The sequence below is a fragment of the Notothenia rossii genome (assembly GCF_949606895.1).
Source record: "Notothenia rossii genome assembly, chromosome: 4".
Taxonomy (NCBI): domain Eukaryota; kingdom Metazoa; phylum Chordata; class Actinopteri; order Perciformes; family Nototheniidae; genus Notothenia; species Notothenia rossii.
This window is the reverse complement of record NC_136902.1, coordinates 7,659,471-7,683,311: the sequence shown is the minus strand read 5'-3', so window position 1 is coordinate 7,683,311 and position 23,841 is coordinate 7,659,471. Positions and strand designations below refer to the sequence as shown.

The 23,841-nt window shown below is 38.9% G+C and overlaps 2 protein-coding genes across 6 annotated transcripts in view; both read left to right on the top strand.

Moving 5' to 3' along the window:
• The first annotated feature begins 744 nt into the window (after positions 1 to 744).
• Positions 745 to 5,989, top strand: LOC307037838 (uncharacterized protein). 2 transcript variants are annotated; one of them, XM_079679002.1, is made up of 5 exons: positions 745 to 1,792; positions 2,598 to 2,924; positions 4,349 to 4,447; positions 4,883 to 4,920; positions 4,990 to 5,989. In XM_079679002.1, exons 1-5 carry the CDS (start codon positions 1,750 to 1,752, stop codon positions 5,140 to 5,142), a joined length of 660 nt encoding a protein of 219 aa, XP_079535128.1. In that variant the 5' UTR covers positions 745 to 1,749; the 3' UTR covers positions 5,143 to 5,989. The 2 variants fall into 2 exon arrangements, with proteins under 2 accessions (XP_079535128.1, XP_079535127.1); XM_079679001.1 differs by having other exon boundaries at positions 750 to 1,792; positions 4,349 to 4,459.
• A 9,119-nt stretch (positions 5,990 to 15,108) lies between these two features.
• LOC307037832 (polymeric immunoglobulin receptor-like) overlaps positions 15,109 to 23,841 on the top strand; it is a 44,887-nt gene continuing 36,154 nt past the window's right edge. For 2 of the 4 annotated variants that reach the window (XM_079678991.1, XM_079678985.1), the window contains exon 1: positions 15,109 to 16,950. Coding sequence is in view for 3 of the 4 variants with exons in the window: in XM_079678985.1 (XP_079535111.1) it covers positions 16,917 to 16,950 (34 nt within the window). In the remaining variant the exon portion in view is untranslated. The remainder of the gene's footprint in view (positions 16,951 to 23,841) is intronic. The other 2 variants (XM_079678987.1, XM_079678986.1) reach the window with 2 other exon arrangements.

The window sequence follows — 23,841 nt, the reverse complement described above, 5'->3', positions numbered from 1 at the left end:
AAAAAAAAACTATATTGATATACTTTATATAGGTATGGCCCTACAATATATGGTTCAAATGATAGGTCACCTTAAAGCTTGCTCCAGACTGATTCTGTTAGCCGTGTTCTGTTAAAAACCGTTATTTTCCATTTAAATTAACATTAGGGCAGAGGTGGGAAGTAACTAAGTACATTAACTCAAATACTGTAAACAATTTTGAGATACTTTGAGATATTTCCATTTTCTAATACTTCTTACTCCACTACAATTTAGAGGTAATCTGTGTACTTTTACTTCACTACATCTATTTATTCCATCCATCCATCCATCTTCTCCCGCTTATCCGTGGTCGGGTCGCGGAGGTAGCAGTTCCAGCAGAGAGCCCCAAACTTTCTTTTCCCTGGCCACATCAACCAGCTCTGACTGGGGGATCCCAAGGCGCTCCCAGGCCAGAGAAGAGATATAATCCCTCCATCTGGTTCTAGGTCTACCCCTTGGTCTCTTCCCCAGCTGGACGTGCCTGGAAACACCTCCCTAGGGAGGCGCCCAGGTGGCATCCTAACTAGGTGCCCGAACCACCTCAACTGGCTCCTTTCGACGCGAAGGAGGAGCGGTTCAACTCCGAGTCCCTCCGGATGACCGAACTTCTCACCTTATCCCTAAGGGAGACACCAGCCACCCTGCGGAGAAAACCCATCTCGGCCGCTTGTACCCGCGTATCTATTTATTATCTTGGTTTAGTTTGCACATTTTGATAAATAATGTGTAATATAATCAACACTTAAATCAGACTTTAGTTCCACCTGGAGTAAATTCACAAGCTACCCTTCAGCATACGGAATAATTCAAACTAGCTGCACCTTTACCAGCTTTGATAACACTTGAGTGATCAATCATTATAATCAAAACATATATTATTCTGGAATGGGTGAATTTACATTTAATAATTATATTTGTGGTACTTTAAGCATTGATGCTAATCATGTTACTTTTACTTTAGTAACCTTTTGAATGCAGGACTTTTACTTGTAACAGAGTATTCCTACACTGTTACTTCTACTTTTACTTAAGTACAAGACCTGAGTACTTCTTCCTTCTTTGGGGGGAACAATGTGATGAAACTACGGATATCATTTCCAGTAATATTTGTTTTTCTACTGTTGACTCAACAACATATACATGAGTAAGTGAGTGTTGTAGTGAAATGATGGAAATTAAAGGTTTACTGATTTTGCCAATGTCTGCCTGAATTAAGCTACCATGTTAACCTTATTTGTACATAAGTAACTGGTTCTTTACTCGAGTATTTAAATGCAATGCTTATACATTTTATATTTGTTTACTCAACTATAGATATCTGACACTCAGTTAGGCTACTTGTAACGTTTGACATATGAAACATGATGATATGATGCAGAATGTACTGCTTATATAAAATTGGCTCCACCTTGACACACTACAATATTAAAATGCTCCGACATGTATTTGTTGACATAAAAACAGAATCATGTATTCTATATTAAAACAACACGATGAAAGGAGCTATTATGCATAATTATTACTTTCACTGATACTAAACGTACATTTTGCTGATATTTACAATTCATTACTTTCAATGGAGTATTTTTAGACCAAGTGTTTCTGCGTTGGGGAGGAGAGTAGAGCTGTGTTGTGTTTGGAGGAGGGACTTCATCATTTAAAGAAGTAACAAGTTCCTGGTTAGCCAGTAAAGAAAGACAGTCAGTGGTAAACCATCAGAGTCTCAGCATGAAAGTCTGTCACACTTTGATCTGCTTCTTCCTCCTCTTCTGTGAGTACTTCACTTTATTTTCCTGTTAGTAATTTATTTATTTTTAATTTGTCTGTTATTATTCTTAAGTTAATGCAAGGCTCCAGCAGTACGAGTTATTCAAATATTCCAAAATTAGGCTTTTTAGTAGCTTTGCAACCAATGACATATGCTTCACTTCCTCAAACAAACACATCATCATTAAACTCAGTTATTATCTGCTGACTGAATGAGTAACATTTAGTCACTGTGAAATAATGAATATGATTGTTTTCATAATCATTTAATCTGCAAAATATTTTCTTGATTCATTTATTAATCTTTTGATTTGTATTCTTGCTAAAGAAAACATGCCGCTAATGTTAATTTTGACTTTTTATTATATTTGTATCTGATTGTATCTTTTAAACATTTATAACTCGCGTACGGCTTGACACTGCTGCTGGAACTAAATGATTTCCCAATTTGGGATAAATAGAGTTTATATCTATCTAAGTGTTTTGTCCAAAAATTTCTTAAATGAAAAAAAGTGGTGTTGACATAAAACACTTTTTAAGTTATGTACTTTAAGGATTTGTGTTAATGTAACTCTTAAAGTTACAGATGGAGACTTCATGTAGTCTTTGTGTCTAAAGGATAAAGGTCTCAGACCAAACGGTCACATTAACCTGCAGGGCTGATGGTGATCTTCAGTCACAGGCTGTGGTTTAACTCTGAGGATCTGTGTTCATGTGAAACAGGAAGTGTTGTGATCAAACTGCAGCACCTTACAGGAAGTACTGACCACTACTAATGATGGTTCATCTTTTGTTCATCCTTTGTTCAGCTCTGCAGGATGGAAACACCGGTCTCGTCAGTGCCCAACACATCTATTCAGGAACTGAAGGAGAAGATGTCAGATTTAAATGCTCCTCTACTTCTTATAGAAGCAGGAAGGTCTTCTGTAAGGAACCATGTAGACAAAAAGACATTCTCATTGAAACAACTGATGCCCCAGCTCAGAGAGGCAGATACAGGATTGATGATAAAGATGGAGTTTTTTTTGTGACCATCACTCAGCTGACCAAGTCTGACTCAGGAGGGTACAGGTGTGGTGTGATTACATATTTTTCATGGACTTCATACAAGGAAATTGAAATCATCGTTGTTGATGGTGAGTTTCTACTAAAAACTGAATCTTCTTCATTGTCTTAATAATAGTTTTACCTTTTCACCTTTACCTCATCTAAATCCAACATGTTTTCTGAAAGTAACTCATAAACCGAAACACGTGCACAAGTGTATTTGAATATTATTGTTTAGAACATTATTGATGAAGAATTTAATACTGAGGGCACGAGCATATTGATCTGTTGTCTCTGTTCTTATCTGAACAAAAATATAAACGCAACACTTTTGTTTTTGCTCCCATTTTTCATGGGATGAACTCAAAGATCTAAAACATTTTCTATTTACACAAAATAACCATTTCTCTCAAATATTGTTCACAAATCTGAACAAATCTGTGATAGTGAGCACTTCTCCTTTGCCGAGATAATCCATCCCACCTCACAGGTGTGGCATATCGAGATGCTGATTAGACAGCATGATTATTGCACAGGTGTGCCTTAGGCTGGCCACAATAAAAGGCCACTCTGAAACGTGCAGTTTTGCTTTATTGGGGGGGTCTGGGGGGGTCCGAAAACCAGTCAGGTTTAACCCTAACCCTAACCCTAACATGTCACCCATTGAGCATGTTTGGGATGCTCTGGATCGGCGTATACGACAGCGTGTTCCAGTTCCTGCCAATATCCAGCAACTTGGCACAGCCGTTGAAGAGGAGTGGACCAACATTCCACAGGCCACAATCAACAACCTGATCAACTCCATGCGGAGGAGATGTGTTGCACTGCGTGAGGCAAGTGGTGGTCACACCAGATACTGACTGGTTTTCGGACCCCCCCAGACCCTGAGGCTGTGCGAAGTTGCTGGATATTGAACTGGAACACGCTGTCGTATACGCCGATCCAGAGCATCCCAAACATGCTCAATGGGTGTCATGTTAGGGTTAGGGTTAGGGTTTAACCCTAGGGGTTTTGGACCCCCCCAGACTCCCCCAATAAATCAAAACTGCACGTTTCAGAGTGGCCTTTTATTGTGGCCAGCCTAAGGCACACCTGTTCAATAATCATGCTGTCTAATCAGCATCTTGATATGCCACACCTGTGAGGTGGGATGGATTACCTCGGCAAAGGAGAAGTGCTCACTATCACAGATTTTTTCAGATTTGTGAACAATATTTGAGAGAAATGGTTATTTTGTGTATATAGAAAATGTTTTAGATCTTTGAGTTCATCTCATGAAAAATGGGAGCAAAAACAAAAGTGTTGCATTTACAGTATATTTTTGTTCAGTTTATGCTCTTGCCTGTATACACTCTTTACAACCTGAACATTTAAATAGACAGCTAATCAGATGTAACCACTTCTATGTGGCATATACTATTGACCTGCAGTAGTATATTCCCCCCAAAGATACCCTGCTTACCAATAACTGTCAGTGTAAAACAGACCTGTGTTTGTGCTCCAACAACCACAGGTGTGGTCCTGTATGTGCGTCTGACTCTGGTCGTCCTGGTCATCGTGTCATCACTGTCTGTGCTGGTATTCTGCAGGAAGAGGATTTGTAAAGCCAAAAGTGAGGAACCAGGTAACACACAGGAACTTAACATTTCTCACAGAAAGGTTTTAACTGCCTGATCTTTCTCCACATGTAAAATAACCTTTGAAACAGACACAACTTTCAAAGTTAAAATACTCACAAATAACAACAGAAGTTCCTAAACACGAAGAACAACGACATAGAAGAATCTGACAAAGACTAAACAGAAAACCAACAAAGTGCATGAGTTCAGAAGGTGACAGAGAAGGACACACGATCAGAACAGGAAGGAAAACACACACAAGGACATTAAGCACAAACAGACAACACAAATTCTAAATAAAACAGGAAATAGAACAAAACTGGGATCATGACAGTTGATGAGGGATGAATCTCTTTGTCTCCATTTGACTGAGCAAGATGTTTTTCCAGTGTAGTCTCGTTATCTAAACGTACTGCTGTGTTTTTCAGAACCTCCTGTGGAAACACAATATGATTTCGTCACAGAGGTAAGTTTTGGTAAACCAGATCATAAGTGTTTGTGAAACCAGCTGATATTCACACCTCTTCTCCTGTAGACCGACCGAGTGTACGATGATATCGTGGAGGCCGGCCAGAGCAGATCTCCTCCTGTGGAAATCTCTTCTGTTCACACTCACGCCAGATATACACGACCACATGGAGATGAAACCGATGATTACTATAACATTGACACTGCTTCTAATTCATAAAATACAGTTTGGGTTATTTAACTCTGGGCTCATAAAACAGCAGCTTTAAAAAATGTCCACAAGCTTTATCCCCGGTCACAGACCCAAACAGGAATGCTAGTGGGGGAACGTTTTTTACATCTCTTGCTTTTTTTATCCATAAAAACTTTTAATAAATTTAAAAACGGATATCAGATAAATGTAAATAAGGCAAATGGCCCAACAAAAGGAAAAGGGATTCATTTGTTTTTGTTTGTTGTCAATATTTACACTTTATTCTATATTGGCAGTGTTCCGACTCTGATCTGCAGCTGAGACACAATAATTCTCCTGGGTATCAATAAAGTTTGATCTTATCCAAAGTTTTTGGGACATGGTGTAAAGAATGTATTGTTGGCTTGCAGTTTACCACGGTTTGATCTTCTTAGTTTTTTAGTGAGTACACCTTTATTTCTGTCATTTTCTATATAACGTAATTTCCCTTTTTATATTTACAGATATACTCCCCCAGATGTGTGCTCATCAGATGTTGCATATTTTAAATTGAGTCTGTCTTGTTTGTTCCTGTGTTTAGAAGTGTGATCAGCTAGTATGAGTCACTTCTATTTGATTATTAGATTTCCTGAATTGTTGTACCTTTTTCTAATGTGTCTCCGATCAACATTGGCTTTTCTGTTCTTTTTAAGATCTTATAATATATATATAATATCTGTAGTCTTTAGAGTGGTTCAGCCAGACTGTAGCTGAGCACGTTGTTCCTTCTCAACAGAGGAAACTACCTCTAACGCAATTTGCTAAAAGATGTCTTCCTTACAGAGAAATCTGTATCCCAAAATAAATGTTCAGTTTCACAGGAAGTCCCTGCAAATGCATGCTTTTGTTCACTTTTTTCAACATCTTACAATATAAGAGAGAAACAATTAATTTTCAGAGGAAAAACAACAGAGCGGCAGTAAAATGCTTCGAGCAGTGTAATGCATAATGATTGTATAATTTATCAGTAAATGGAAATACTCAAGAAAAGATGATATTGACTTTAACCTAACATATGTTTGGATGTATGTTTAACATTAGGGAAGATGGTGCTGTATTGATTAAACTCATGAAGTGTAGGAAAGTGTTTCGCTTATGAATGTGGAATACAAAATGAATAATTCATTGTATTAAACACAACATGATATTTTTAAACTTATGTTGGGTAAAAAACAAAACTCATTACAATATTAATCTTAAATTAAAGATGTGGATCCTCAAGTCCAAACTTTAACTAAAACTGACCGGAAGTTTTACAGAGCAGTTTCCGGTCAGAGACAGTGAACATGAGAGGAATGAGGAGCTGCGTAGTTGATCTTTTAATCTTATCCCGAACAGTAATGTAAGTGTTACTCATGACTTATTACAGTGACATGTTTCACTACAGAATATACGAAGAACTTCAGGAGTACAGTTTTCTTCTTAATGGACTAACAGCTCTTCTCCTGCCTCGGTAAGTTAAGCTAGCTCCAGGACTGTTTCCGTTAGCCGTTTGAAAACGTTATTTTCAGTTTGAATTTAAATGTTAGTACATTACATTTCGAAGTATGAGAACACAATGTGATGAAACTACAGGTGAAATGTTATAGTAATATTATGTTTTAACTATCGACAAAATAAAACATCTTTTAATACGTTTTACAGTGCAGTTTCCGGTGTTAGAAAGTGACGTGAGAAGGACGAGCTGCTGCTGCATTTCATATTGTTGATCTTAGAATGAGCAGAAAGTGATGAATAATATAAGAGCACAGTTATATTTAGTTTTAACAGTTACATAAAAGTTACACTTTTCAATGGAGAAGGTATAAAGAACATCAGGAGGGCCGTTTTCTTCTAATATGCTAACCTCACTTCACCTGCCTCGGTAAGTTAATGGGGACCTATCATGCAAAATGTAGTTTTGTACGTCTTTTGTAAATGAATATGTGTCCCCGGTGTGTCAGGGAACTCACCAAGTGTCAGAAAACACAATGCTCTCTCTTCTCCTCCATACCCAAATCTCTAAAAACGGGGCTGTAACGGATCTGATACAGACTGATCCAGATTTGAAAATTCTCTGACGTCAGGAACGAGGAGCTCCGCCTATATGGCCAACTCTCCACCTATCAGGGGAATGTGGGGTTGGGCCACGGCCGGCCATTGCCGCTCGAAAGCGCTGGAGACGCTGTAGTACATATGCCAGGCCTGTAAGTGGCGCTGTAGTCTGCCACAAAAGCAGTGAAGAAGACTTCCCCGCTCATGGTTGCCATGGTTGCCATTCTGTTTATTCCTCGCTGTGGCTCTTTTTCTCCCTCCCGAGGCAAGCGTTTGCTCCTGTAACTCAATGCAATCCCTCCCCGTGGAGGCAAGCACTGTAATTCTCTCCGGTAGTCCACCAGCAGGTGACAAACACCCACCTCTCCGCCTCTTCCAAGAGATGAGGCGACCGTCCGGCAGAGTTTCAGTTAGATTTTTTTTCGCCGGTCAACATGTCCGTTAAAGTTTAAATCATCCAGACAAAATTAGAAAAGTGCCAGTCAAAGGTCTTCTTTGTTATTTATTTAGCTTTAAAACAAATGAATAATGACTCTATATAATCATATAAGAATAAAACACGAAGGACGGAGATATCTTTTCCTCCCCCTCTTCTGACAGCCCAGCAGCTGATCTCAAAGCGCTCCCCTCTCCTGCAGGGGGGCGTGGTCAGCTGCAGCTCACAGCAAAACAGCAGAGCAAATAGAGCGAAATGAGGCATGGCTTAAATCTAGGATCTGTTTGGTATTTTGAAAAAAAAACTATATTGATATACTTTATATAGGTATGGCCCTACAATATATGGTTCAAATGATAGGTCACCTTAAAGCTTGCTCCAGACTGATTCTGTTAGCCGTGTTCTGTTAAAAACCGTTATTTTCCATTTAAATTAACATTAGGGCAGAGGTGGGAAGTAACTAAGTACATTAACTCAAATACTGTAAACAATTTTGAGATACTTTGAGATATTTCCATTTTCTAATACTTCTTACTCCACTACAATTTAGAGGTAATCTGTGTACTTTTACTTCACTACATCTATTTATTATCTTGGTTTAGTTTGCACATTTTGATAAATAATGTGTAATATAATCAACACTTAAATCAGACTTTAGTTCCACCTGGAGTAAATTCACAAGCTACCCTGCAGCATACGGAATAATTCAAACTAGCTGCACCTTTACCAGCTTTGATAACACTTGAGTGATCAATCATTATAATCAAAACATATATTATTCTGGAACGGGTGAATTTACATTTAATAATTATATTTGTGGTACTTTAAGCATTGATGCTAATCATGTTACTTTTACTTTACTAACCTTTTGAATGCAGGACTTTTACTTGTAACAGAGTATTCCTACACTGTTACTTCTACTTTTACTTAAGTACAAGACCTGAGTACTTCTTCCTTCTTTGGGGGGAACAATGTGATGAAACTACGGATATCATTTCCAGTAATATTTGTTTTTCTACTGTTGACTCAACAACATATACATGAGTAAGTGAGTGTTGTAGTGAAATGATGGAAATTAAAGGTTTACTGATTTTGCCAATGTCTGCCTGAATTAAGCTTCCATGTTAACCTTATTTGTACATAAGTAACTGGTTCTTTACTTGAGTATTTAAATGCAATGCTTATAAATGTTATATTTGTTTACTCAACTATAGATATCTGACACTCAGTTAGGCTACTTGTAACGTTTGACATATGAAACATGATGATATGATGCAGAATGTACTGCTTATATAAAATTGGCTCCACCTTGACACACTACAACATTAAAATGCTCCGACATGTATTTGTTGACATAAAAACAGAATCATGTATTCTATATTAAAACAACACGATGAAAGGAGCTATTATGCATAATTATTACTTTCACTGATACTAAAAGTACATTTTGCTGATATTTACAATTCATTACTTTCAATGGAGTATTTTTAGACCATGTGTTTCTGCGTTGGGGAGGAGAGTAGAGCTGTGTTGTGTTTGGAGGAGGGCCTTCATCATTTAAAGAAGTAACAAGTTCCTGGTTAGCCAGTAAAGAAAGAGAGTCAGTGGTAAACCATCAGAGTCTCAGCATGGAAGTCTCTCACACTTTGATCTGCTTCTTCCTCCTCTTCTGTGAGTACTTCACTTTATTTTCCTGTTAGTAATTTATTTATTTTTAATTTGTCTGTTATTATTCTTAAGTTAATGCAAGGCTCCAGCAGTACGAGTTATTCAAATATTCCAAAATTAGGCTTTTTAGTAGCTATGCAACCAATGACATATGTTTCACTTCCTCAAACAAACACATTATCATTAAACTCAGTTATTATCTGCAGACTGAATTAGTAACATTTAGTCACTGTGAAACAATGAATATGATGTTTTCATAATCCTTTAATCTGCAATCTTTTTCATTTATCTTGATTCATTTATTAATCTTTTGATTTGTGTTCTTGCTAAAGAAAACATGCCGCTAATGTTAATTTTGACTTTTTATTATATTTGTATCTGATTGTATCTTTTAAACATTTATAACTCGCGTACGGCTTGACACTGCTGCTGGAACAAAATGATTTCCCAATTTGGGATAAATAGAGTTTATATCTATCTAAGTGTTTTGTCCAAAAATGTCTTAAATGAAAAAAGGTGGTATTGACATTAAATACATTTTAGGTGATGTACTTTAAGGATTTGCGTTAATGTAACTCTTAAATTTACAGATGGAGACTTCATGTAGTCTTTGTGTCTAAAGAAGTGTTGTGATCAAACTGCAGCACCTTACAGGAAGTACTGACCACTACTAACGATGGTTCATCTTTTGTTCATCTTTTGTTCAGCTCTGCAGGATGGAAGCACCGGTCTCGTCAGTGCCCAACTCTCTGTCTATTCAGTAACTGAAGGAGAAGATGTCAGATTTAAATGCTCCTCTACTTGGTATAGAAGCAGGAAGGTCTTCTGTAAGGAACCATGTAGACAAGACATTCTCATTGAAACAACTGATGTCTCAGCTCAGAGAGGCAGATACAGCATTGATTATAAAGATGGAGTTTTTTTTGTGACCATCTCTCAGCTGACCAAGTCTGACTCAGGACGCTACAGGTGTGGTGTGGTTACATGTTCTTCATGGACTTCCTACAAGGAAATTGAGATCTTCGTTGTTGATGGTGAGTTTCTACTAAAAACTGAATCTTCTTCCTTGTCTTAATAATAGTTTTACCTTTTCACCTTTACCTCATCTAAATCCAACATGTCTTCTGAAAGTAACTCATAAACCGAAACACATACACAAGTTTATTTGAATATTATTGTTTAGAACATTATTGATGAAGAATGTAATACTGAGGGCACGAGCATATTGATATGTTGTCTCTGTTCTTATCTGAATGAAGTAGATCATATGGCAGCTCTCTGTTCTGTTGAAAACTAAGACAATTAGTAAAAGACTGAGATCAAAAAGACAATATTAACAACTGAACTGGTGGTTTGTGGCTGCAGACCTCAACAATGGAATTATGATCAGTAGAAATGGCCGTGACATGGGCCCTTTAAAAGCTAACCCCCAAATTACAATTTTCCGATCATCTTGAATTTGATAACTTTTCCTAGCATGACTCCACGGTGAACAAAGAATCCCAAAATGGAGAAAAGTCTTAAAGAATGTGAAATTAATTCAGGGCCTCGTTTTACAACAGCAGAAATATATGAAAACATCTGTTATCTAACTCTAACACAACTAATGCTTTACAGTATAATCCTAATGTCATTTACTGTATGCTCAGTACTTCCCTAAAACATGCATTCTGCTTAAACCTCACCATTTAAAACACTTCTGTATAAAAAGACGAGCTCCTCTTTTCTCAAGAACAGTTAATGCAGAAGTGTTTAGTTAAGTAATGTTTTAGGGAAGTTATGAGCAAATGAATTCAAGTTATTACATGGCTTAGTTGAATACTCGATTCTGATTGGTCAATTTAGAACATGTGACACATTGTTAATACCGAACAGACAGACCGCTGTCAAGGACTTATTGACCGTTGTTAAAGAGCAACTTGCAGGTTTTTGTTTTTTCTACATTTATGCTTAAACTTGCTTGAAAATTACAATTAAAAAAGTGAATGTAGGATTTGATATGTTTTACGAGACATAAGGGCAGCAATTCAGAGGGAAAGGAGCAATTTTGAGCTCTGCTCTTAAAAACGGCTTTTTTTTAAGGTCATACGTCAAACGCGTCATATTACATCACACAGGGGAAACATCTCCGCTCTCTGACCGCGGGTATAGTAGAGTTGCGTTGAGTAGTCGGTTGTGTTTTAAGGAGCTGGTATTTTTCGGTAGTTTTACATTGTATTTCACCATTTGTAATCATGGTGCAGTATTGTGTTTGTGCAGGTTGCACAAATACCAGCCTGTCAGGACATCGAGTCCACAGTAAAAAGGACCGGAGCTAGCGTTCGTTCCTGGGTGCGTTGTGCATCCACCTCCCTGCAGCGCATACTCTCCAAAGCTTTAGCAGGAAACCGTATTACTTCTCTCTCCCCCCCTTAGCTGCTCTCTCTCTCTCCCCTCCGGTACACAGCACCGTAGGACGTAGTGTGGAGTTGCATTAGGTAACGCTGTGGTGGCTGTACTGCTCCAGCCGTCTCCTTTGTGTTTGTTTGTTTTCCCCTGTCTGTGTTGTTTGTGTGTGCGTGGTGGCTGTCACTCCTGGCTCCCGGCTCAACCTCCACTCACCTGCTGCAATCAGCTGTGCACCCTCCCCGACTACACACCTGCTTTCCATCAAACCATTTACAACGAGATATCAACGGAGGCTCCACAACCTTTCTCCGCCAGATCGTCAAGTATCAGCCGTATCTCGCGTCTCCCCTCCGGTACACAGCACCGTAGTGTGGAGTTGCATTACTGTAGGTAACGCGAGATACGGCTGATACTGTACTTGCGCATTAGTTTCTGTTATGGATCAGTATCAACAGTCCTGCCAGTAACGTTACAATGTTATCAATGCTACTTTAGTTATAGCCTGATATATGATAGCTAACTTCACAATGTTGTGATGTGACGTTAGCTAACATTCTGTAGCTAACGCCGGTCACTCACCAAGACAGCTGCCCAGTTCTCCACTGGTTCTCCTCACACCACAGCTCAATTATTCTCTCGCTTCGCGTCGGGCTCCTGATCCGCCTGTCGGTGTTCTTTTCCCCATAATGACCGCGTCGCAGCACATTATCCCTTACGTAACTCAGAGTAAGTCATAATATAACATGATCAGTTCAAGGGATAAGGACATCCTTTCAAAAAAATGTCAACAGATCATCTTCCTAAAGTTCACATATTTAATGATGTAATTATCAGTTAAGCTCAATCAGGCACTAATTGTAATTAAAAATACAAAGCCTGCGATTTTATTAAAGCATTCAAATCTAATATAAATCCAAAGTATAATGATACCAAATCAAACTGAAATAAAATAATAAAGAATTTCAGTCAAAAAGCTGTTTCATGAAATCGTCACACCTCATCCCTCAGTGACTGGATCACGTCTGGAAATATACCAAGTTTAAAATATTGAAACTACGATTTGTAAACTACAAATAGTAACTATTGATTGTTTTTGTTTTTCAACAGTAAAACTTGTTGGTGATCCTTCTGCAGAAAAAACAATCGATGCTAGAACTGGGGAAAATATTGTAGTTGAATGCTCCTTTAGTCGCTCTGGAACCAAGATGTACTTCTGCAAGGAGGAATGTGAAAAAGACGTTCTTGTTGGACCGACGAACAAAGATTTGAAAAAAGGCAGATACAGCATCAGATATCTTGAAGCATCAAAAAAAGGATTTGTGATTGTGAGCATCGAACAGCTGACCCAGTCTGACTCAGGATGGTACAGGTGTGGTCTGAGCAGAACTGACTCTAATTATCTATACCAGAGGTTTAGGCTCAACGTCACTGATGGTGAGTTTCTGCTTGATAATGAAAATGTTTTTCATGTCTCATGATGTTTTAAACTCAATTTAAAAGAGTTCAGCTGAAACACACCCTGTGTCTAGGAGGATCTCATTTCTCTCATCTGGACTTCTTGCTTGTTTTTGTTCACAGCTCTGACCTCTTCTACTCCTTCATCATCCGTCCCATCAGCCTCTCCAGAAACATCAAACCAAAGTGAAAGCTCCACATCTTCACCAACCTCCCCTAAAACCACAGGTTCAACCACACACTGTGTTGCTGAATAATGTATACAATTGCTGCAACAACTTACAGTATGAAACATAATAAAGCATTGGAAAGTCAATCACATTCTTCCATCATATCGTTCTATGCTTTTTATACAATCACAACCTGTACATTTCAATTAGCATCTTTCAAAACACATTACAACTTAGATTTTAAAATGCTGCACCTTTAAGGTCCCAGCATTCATAATGTTTACTCTATTTTGACAGTATATGGAAAATACTGTTGACCTTTTGTCTTCCGCTAAAGATAACCTTTCCCCCTCAAAAAACGAAATGGATTATGGAAACTCTAAATGTTAGATGTCATAGTTTACCATTAACTGCAACTTGTTATTGTGCTCAAACAGCTGTGATCCTGTATGTGTCTCTGACTCTGGTCGTCCTGCTCATCGTGTCATCACTGTCTGTGCTGGTATTCTGCTGGAAGAGGATTTGTAAAGCCAAAGGTGAGGAGGCAGGTCTCACACACACACACACACACACACACACACACACACACACACACACACACACACACACACACACACACACACACACACACACACACACACACACACACACACACACACACACACACACACACACACGCGCACACGCACGCACACACACACACACACACACACACACACACACACACACACGCACACACACACACATGCTTGTATATATATATATATGTATACAAGCCTACAAGCCTTTGCCATTTATAGAAGTAACCTTTTCACACACACAAAAATAAAGAGAGCTGAGAGGATACTTATTCAATTTTCATCAGTGGCTTTGTTTTGTTGTTAATAATCATTTCAGAAACATGTACAGCCATAGCTTGTTATTTTTTCATTGATTCCTTATTTTGTATACTTATTACATTTAGTAATTGATACTTGGCAGGGTGGTTAATGATTGAATATACTGTATATTCTGTTGTTTACAAACTCAACACACATCTATTTATCTTGTTTTACTCAGATTTTAACGGTTGGCCTAAATAATTTTGTTCTCAAAGTACTCTTGTGTTTTTCAGAACCTCATGAGGAAACACAATGTGCTTCTGCACCAGAGGTGAGTTTGAGGAAATCTGAGCGTCATATTAATTCATTCTTCTGAAGACCAACAAAGTGTACTATTAGGATCTATGTGAAATCTCCTGTGGAAATCTCTTCAATTGACACTCAATAAACTCAACCACATTGAGCCAAAACCAATGATTACTACAACGATGTCGCTGCAGCTAGTTTACAAAATACACCAACATTTTTTATACAACTTTAACTTTGGGATCACAAAACATTAGCTCAGTAGGACTGCATTTTTGTACCTGTTGCTGCTTCCTGATCATATTTACTGAAATGCCAGATTTGGCTTTGATTCATTTCGGAAAATGTCTGCAGTAATATTATATTACGTGTAAATATGAATAAAATACCTAAACAAACAGAACTTCTGAACGTTTTTTCCGTAACTTCACAACCAAGTCCAGTTGCTTGTTTTGTTCTGTTGTTAAACACACATTTAATTAAGCAATGTTTTTTACTCCAGGCTGAAGACGACCCGAGTCAACACGCCTACTCTGAGATCAAATTTGTCAGCGTCGGCTCGTCCCACAGCGGTTTCCACGGTGACGCTGAGTGTGTTATCTACTCTGTTCCTCGGGTGGAAGCTAGCTCTGACGAGCCCCCTCTGTACTCTACTGTTAACAACCCCCAATAACTCTCACAGTCTGGCAGAAGAAGCTGGTGTGAATTAAGCAGCCGCGTAAATATTCTGAAACAGAGGAATATGTACGATTATTTAACCATTTACTTATTTCAAACCTGCTCTGAATGACCTGCTCATGTGATGATCAGTCCAGCTCTGCTCTAGTTCACAAACGTGCCGCTTCAACAGTTTGCTTCAGGTCAAAGCTGGTTGCACTTATTGTAAGTACCTTTGGATAAAAGCCTCAGCTAAATGATCTGTAGTTTAATGTAAAAAGCTCTTTTATGGCTTCAATTTATTTATAAAGTTCATTTTATTACACTTGATATGGTATTAAAGTTATCTCTGTTAGATAGACTGTTCTAGTCAAGTTAGCAGATTAGCATAAAACATGTTGCTTCGAATTAGCTTTGACTATTAAATTGACTATTTTGGTTTAAGACTTCATAAATATTTTATTATATCAGAATAAATAGATATGAAACTATGGATGTGATCAATATGGGATAAAAGATGCCACTCCTCATACTGTTGCGTAATGTGTCAGACTTGTACCCTGTTTGTATTGTTTATATATATTTGGATTTTTTTAATAGAGTTTTTTTTATATATTGTTTTTTATATTAGCACTCTTCCTGCTCTGTACTGCATCTGCTGCACAACACACTTTCTACATATACAAATAAAAGTTATGTTAAATTATTTCTGAAATGAGTTTCACAATAATTTAATAATTTAAATGTTAAAGGGCCCATGTCATGCTTTTCCGGTTATTACCCGTCCCCTTGTGTGTGATGAAGGTCTTTCTGCATGTAAACGTTCTGCAGAGTCACAGACCCTCAAAGTACACCCTGTAGCGAGTAAAACTCTAACACAGTCCATGCTGCCCCAAAACGCCTCGTTGGAGATTTCTCATTTTCCAAAGTTTCCTTCCTGGGTACTGTGACGTGTGAATACCCAGAGGCCACACCCTCTGCCAGCATTTCACGAAACAAAGCTTCACAAACCTTTCAGCGATTCATGCCGGATATGTACAGCGTAAGGCACTGAAGAACGATGCTGTTCCTACTTTGTTTGGACCAGCGGGAGATTCGGGTACACAACCTGTAAGTATTCACTGTTGTTTGTGTATTTATGATGTTTAAAACAAACAAGGTATCTACCACGACTGTTTAAATGGGTAAACGTTTTTCGGGCTGCTAAGTTGGGATCGTGGAGAAATGCTCTCCGCAGACCCATTCTCACAGCGTTAGAAACCTTTTTCTTTCTCAATATCAAGCCACACTTATTGTTTTTACTTCGCCTGTGAGTGTTTGTGTGTGCTCAGGATGAGTTTCGCTTGTTCTCGCTGTATCGCCGACCCGGAAGCCTGTCCACTCCTCGCAGCATCTCACAGCAGCAACGAGCCTCAACGTCCCGACCAATCAGAGCACACTGGGCTCACAGGGAGGGGGGGCAGGAGCTCCAACAAGCCGTGTAGGACAGAGAGTGAATACACATACTTTACGGAGATGCTGTATGAGAAACCAATGTGAGTTTGGAACATTGAACAATGTAAATCTATTCTAGTAGACCTCAACAATGGAGTTATGATCAGTAGAAGTGGCCATGACATGGGACCTTTAAAAGCTAAAGATATTATTTTCCTGAATTAAGTTACAAAGTTTTAAAGTGAAACCATACGTGATACACATGCAGGTGTTAGAGGAGATTCAAGCTGTTTATTGTATTTTAAGCAGGGACTCCATCGTTTAGTGAAAACGTGTTGGTTTGCCGGTGAAGAAGAAAAAGAGAGACAGCCTTCAACCATCAGAGACTGGAACATGGACGTCTGCCACAGTTTGATCTTCGTTCTCAGTGAGTACACTTTGTAGTTCTGTCATTTCTCTATAACGTCATCTTCCTTTCTGTATTTAATGTTAACTCCCCCAGCTGTGTGACCATCAGCTGTTTGTTTGTTTGAGTGGGTAAAGCTGTGAGCAGCCATGATAGATAGATAGAATCGGAGGGATGAAACCCTCTTTAATGGTCACACATGCAGAGCACAGTGAAATGTGGCCTCTGCTTTTAACCCACCCTAGCACCAGGAGTCTAGTACTAGGAGCAGTGGGCAGCTATCGTACAGCGCATTGGGAGTGGGGGGGGAAGGGGGGTGCCTTGCTCAAGGGCACCACGGCAGGGCAGGGGGTGAACTGGGACCTCTCCAAGTAGTCCAAACTCCATATGGACTACTTGTTCGGGGACTTGAACCGGCAACCCTACGGCTCACAGTCCAAGCCCCTACTGACTGAGCCACTGCCGGACAAAGTCACATTATTTGTATTTAATATAAAAAACGTATGAGCATATTCCGAATGTATTTTTAATCAACAACTTTTTTTTACATTTTACCTTCATCCAAAAGTTTTTACAATATAATTGCAATCAAACATGAGGATACAAATTCAGCAACAACCTGCAAACACATACGCTTTCAAATACATTTCTAATAGCCAGGTTAGTTTTTATTGTCTCACTTTGTAGTATTCACATTGGTGCTGCTGACACTTCACACAGGAAACTACCTAACACAATAAGCAAAAAGCGTTCTCTGAGAAACCTGCTAGAGGCTCCCAAAATAAATCTTTCTCAGGAAGTCTCTGCAAATGCATGCTTTTGTTGACTTCAGGGTTGATTAATCAGTCAATATGCCCTCTTAGATTTAGAACTCCAGGGTTCATTCACTTGCTTTTTCTGGAGATTTCAACGTGTAACCATCTTATGGTTTGTTTGGTTGTCATGGAGAAAGGGGGGTTTAAAATTAATTCAGCGAATTGAACTGCATTGACTTAAAAAATGTGATCAACTAATGTAAATACTTGTGTTTATTTTACGACAGAAAACTCAAATGTAACAGCTTCTAGTTTGACTGAATGTATGAACAGTTCAACTCTCTGTTCTACTTAATATATTCGTATACTTAACCGTGTACACACATTGACTGTTTATGGGTATTTATATAAGTTTGTGTCTAAAGTCAGAAATACAACTTTGCAGTGGCTGATGTTTTATTTTAATGTCATATTAAAGGTAGGGTAGGTAAGAATGGAGAAACCAGCTTGAGTGCACTAGAATTTGAAAATACACAACCGAAACCCTTCCTTCAGACTTCCTTACAGAGCCCCTCCTCCAACACACACGAACGTGCACATGACCAATGAGGGCACGAGATAAGTTTGTGCACAGATGGAAGGCTGACAGGCAGGTAGGCCATCCAGTTACTTTAGCCGGGCCGGCTCAGATGATTGGTCGTGCTTTTTACAGCGCCACGGCTTCCACAGATGATATTTTTTAATGTATTTATTGTCAAAGCATTTAATATATTCATTGCTATCGGGATGTTAAGAGCATTCCATGGAATATAACAAAAAGTGTTTCTGAGGTGAATTACCTACCCTACCTTTAAGGCAAGGCAAGTTTATTTATATCGCACCTTTCAACACAAGGCAATTCAAAGTGCTTTACACAAATGAAAGTCATTCAGAAAATGGCATTTAAAATCAGTCATTAAAAAGAAAGATAATAAAATAAACATTCAAATAAAAATACATGGATAAAAGTTACAGTGCAGTTTAAGATATGAATAGTTCAAAGAAAAGTCTTCAGCCTGGATTTAAAAGTAGTCAGAGTTGCAGCGGACCTGCAGGTTTCTGGGAGTTTGTTCCAGATATTTGGAGCATAATAACTGAACGCTGCTTCTCCATGTTTAGAACTGACTCTGGGGACAGAAAGCTGACCAGTCCCTGAAGACCTGAGAGATCTGGATGGTTCATCATTTAGCAGGAGGTCAGAAATGTATTTTGGGCCTAAACCATTCAAAGCTTTATAAACCAGCAGCAGTATTTTGAAATCTATTCTTTGACACACAGGAAGCCAGTGTAAAGACTTCAGAACAGGAGTGATGTGATCCACTCTCTTAGTGTTAGTGAGGAACCAGAGTAAAGACTTCAGAACAGGAGTGATGTGATCCCCTTTCTTAGTGTCAGTGAGGAACCAGAGTAAAGACTTCAGAACAGGAGTGATGTGATCCACTTTCTTAGTGTTAGTGAGGAACCAGAGTAAAGACTTCAGAACAGGAGTGATGTGATCCACTCTCTTAGTGTTAGTGAGGAACCAGAGTAAAGACTTCAGAACAGGAGTGATGTGATCCACTCTCTTAGTGTTAGTGAGGAACCAGAGTAAAGACTTCAGAACAGGAGTGATGTGATCCACTCTCTTAGTGTTAGTGAGGAACCAGAGTAAAGACTTCAGAACAGGAGTAATGTGATCCTCTTTCTTAGTGTCAGTGAGGAACCAGAGTAAAGACTTCAGAACTGGAGTGATGTGATCCTCTTTCTTAGTGTTAGTGAGGAACAAGAGTAAAGACTTCAGAACAGGAGTGATGTGATCCACTCTCTTAGTGTTAGTGAGGAACCAGAGTAAAGACTTCAGAACAGGAGTAATGTGATCCTCTTTCTTAGTGTCAGTGAGGAACCAGAGTAAAGACTTCAGAACTGGAGTGATGTGATCCTCTTTCTTAGTGTTAGTGAGGAACAAGAGTAAAGACTTCAGAGCAGGAGTGATGTGATCCACTCTCTTAGAGTCAGTGAGGACTCGAGCAGCAGCGTTCTGAATCAGCTGCAGCTTTCTAATAGATGTTTTAGTGAGACCTGTGAAGACACCATTGCATTAGTCCAGTCTACTGAAGATAAAAGCATGGACAAGTTTTTCCAAATCCTGCTGTGACATTAGTCTTTTAATCCTAGATATGTTCTTTAGGTGATAGTAGGCTGATTTAGTAACTGTTTTAATGTGACTGTTGAAACTCAGGTCCATGACTACACCTAGATTTCTGGCTTTATCTGTAGTTTTGAACATTGCAGACTGAAGCTCAGCGCTAACTTTTATACGTTCTGCCTTGGCTCCAAAAACCATTACCTCAGTTTTATCTTTGTTTAATTGGAGAAAGTTCTGACACATCCAGTCATTGATTTGTTCAATGCACTTACTCAGTGTTTGAATTGGAGCATAGTCTCCTGGTGAAATGGTTTGTGGGTGTCATCTGCATAGCTATGGTAACTTATTTTGTTGTTTTTCATTATCTGAGCCAGTGGTAGCAGTGTAAGAAAACGTTTTTAGAGAGTACTTGTCCATGGACAAGTGAGTTTGGCAATTTACTTGTCCGAATACATTTTTCACTTGTCCTTTCTGGTTCTTTGAGAGGTTAAAAATAAGTCCCATGACAAACTGGGAGAAACATATTTGTGAAAACATTAAGTCAAATCTGTATTCCTATTTACAAATCACTTCTGTTTAATTTTGTTACGGTTATTACATACAATTATATACAAATAATTGTTTAGTTAGTTCTAAGTGGTGCAGTTTGAGAATGTACAATTGGCCCAGTCTCCTCTGATGTTACACTGCAACCTGCCTGTGAGACAGAGTCCCACCACACAGTCTGTGTCCAACACATGTCCTGCAATACACATGCTGCAGCTGCCCAGCTACTCACTGTTTGTAAAAGTAAATAAATAGTATTTTCATTTCAATAATGTACTTTCTATACCCTGCTTCATAAACAATACTGACATCCCTATGCTCCTCCGAGTCTGGGGGTCCGGGGATGTGAGGACAGCATGAGGACACAGACAGGGAGGCTGCTTTACTTCATAAAGTAAATGGCGGTCAATATTAACAACATAGGAGCTAAAACGCTTAATAACCTTCATTACGTGTTAAAGAAAGAACGAGAGAGAGAGAGAGAGAGAACACAAACAAACAAACAAACAAACAAACAAACAAACAAACAAACAAACAAACAAACATGGAAGCCGTAGTGCTGTAAAAAGCACGACCAATCATCTGAGCCGGCCCGGCTAAAATAACTGGATGGCCTACCTGCCTGTCAGCCTTCCATCTGTGCACAAACTGATCTCGTGCCCTCATTGGTCATGTGCACGTTCATGTGTGTTGGAGGAGGGGCTCTGTAAGGCGGTCTGAAGGAAGGGGCAGATTTTTTTCGGTTGTGTACTTTCAAATTCTAGTGCACTCAAGCTGGTTTCTCCAGAATGTCCTACCCAACCTTTAAGTCATTTTAAATAAAAACTTACAAATTCATCACATTCATGACACATTTTATTTTTTTTAAATAGTCATATCAATGCTCACACATAAAAACCACATTTGAAAAAATCAGCTCCAGCGTACCATCTTCCCTTGCCGTACATGGAACGTGATTGATCCCCCAAAGAGTCCTGAAAGCAGGCAGGTTGTTTGTCACACTGTAAAAGGCATGTTCTACTTTTAGCCGAGCAGCCACCAAACCCTTCACACTCTGAACAACATCTGTCCAGCCCTGCCCTAGCATCTGGTTCTTCCTGGTCCTCCAAATTGCTAGCTTAGCAGTTGCAAAAATAACATTAATCAGAGCGAGAGTTACTCCTTTTTTTGCCACTTTTTTAGGCCCATATCCAAAAAGTGGAAGTGAAAACACTCCAATCGCTTCCACCCATCCTTTAAGTAGCCCAAATAGGGTGTTCAACTGTTTCACTCTGCTGGCAAAAAGGGCACTCCTCCCCAGCACTTGGATCAAGGTGAGCTCGGTGTCTGTTTGTAGCTAAAGCTCCATGTATAATCCTCCACTGGAGGTCAGCCATCCGTTTTTCAACAGGACGCTTATACAGGACCCTCCACCTGCCTTTAGGGGTAAAGTCTGAAGGGAAAAACTTGTTCCACCTTGACTCCTTGACCTCAGCTAGGAGACGGATGTTAAGAGTCTTGCCACAGCACTGGTACAGCTGCTTTTTCCCACAGGAACTGAAACTGCCCAGAATTGGAGTTTTTAGCGAGAGAAGTTTTCCACGCTCCTCTTGCCACTCTCCGACAGCAGGACTAACGGGGAGTGAGGGAAACTCGTAGTCATTTTCCTCTTTCCAACTGTCCAATCTAGCAGGATCCTCAATAAATGCCCTCTCTGGCGCCGACAGGGACTGCATGATGTCTTCAACGATCCTCTGTAGCACTCTGGATGACCTGATGTTGATGGTGTTACAAAAAGTTTCAACTGATGTTTTTTTTTAGATGAACCAGCTTGGTGATGCCAGCCTCAACAAACTTTGTTCCCAAAGCTACAGATGAAAAGGTTGCAGTTGGGAAGAGGTCATTCTTCTGGAGTGGCTCCTCGAACAACCACATTCCCGGTCTCTGGTCCGGGGTCCGTGTGACCTTGCCCTCCCTGTGCCACAGGGAGATACAGGGCCGAAGCCTTCAGCCAGTGTTGTCCAGACCAGAAACAATTTACAAGGCACCGCTGTAGTTCTTTCACCAGCCCTGGTGGTGGTGCCAACACTATGAGCTTGTGCCAAAGAGAAGAGGCAACGAGATTATTCACAATCAGAGCTCATCCCCTGTATGACAGCTGAGGTAGCAACCATTTCCATTTAGACAACTTAGCTTCCACCTTACTTCAAGTAGATGTGGATGGCTTCAATGGGGATGTGCAATTTTGTTCAGAACTTTTATTGAAAACCAGGAAAAGTAAGCAGGTTTATAAACCAAACTAAGGGAAGTGTTGTGTCTAGTGTATCTGATCCACACACCAAAGGCACACAGAACAAACATCCCTTAGTTTGGTTTATAAACCTGCTTACTTTTCCTGGTTTTCAATAAAACATCTGAACAAATGTGCTCATCCCCATTGAAGCTATCCACATCTACTTGAGATCTGATATGCAGCATATTTTGAGCCGATCATGCCTATCCACATTTTTCATTAATCCAGGTATTATGGGTGTTCTTTTGTTTTGTTTAGAGTATCAGAAATGTTATGAAGGGGGGTATTAAGATGTTTTGCCTAAATGATAAAGAAATTATAAGATATATATCTTTTTTTTAGATTCTACACAGGCTACTTACTTATTTGAATTATTTTGTATTTATCGCAAATTATATTGTCATTGTGACATTTAAGATGTTATCGCATATTTTTCTGATATACTGCAATCCTACAAAAAAAAAAAAAAGAAAAAAAAAAAGTTCAAAGTATAGTATGTGAAACAGATCATAGTGTACCATGTAGGAAATCAATTAAACTTACAAATTAAAATTTAAAGTTATAATACAGTATGCAAAAATAAAATGATGTAGAGGTTTTCTGATTTGACAGGGTCCGGTAACAGGAGGGGCCATATGAGTGTAATACAACTGTGAAGTGTCAGTGGTTTAACACATCTGCACCCTCTGAACCACTATCTGAAACAGTCACTGGCCTAAAATGATACAAGCCTCGATACGCGCTTCACCAGAAACTTCCTGGATAACTCAAACCGTGTTCCGAAGCCTCGGCTCGTCACATCACTAGCTGTCACCCTGGCTTTGCCACAAGCTATTGTTGGTTGGCTTGGTTAAGGTGTGCCATCTTCATGTACTGTATGTTGAAAAATAATGAAAGAAAGTGATATATGTTTAGTATGTACATAATGTGTTTTTATTTGTATTATAATATACCATGTCGAAATTAATTATTGTATAGAAAAATAGGATACAGAAAAAAAGTCATGGTATAGCATAAAAAAAATAAAAATGAAATTAGTGATTATATATTATGTCCAAAAAATATATATATTTATATATGAAAAAACACTAAATAAAAGTATGTTGAAAATATGAAAAATGTGGGATACAATACGATGTGGAAAGAATAAAATCTCGTACGCCGAAAAATTAAAA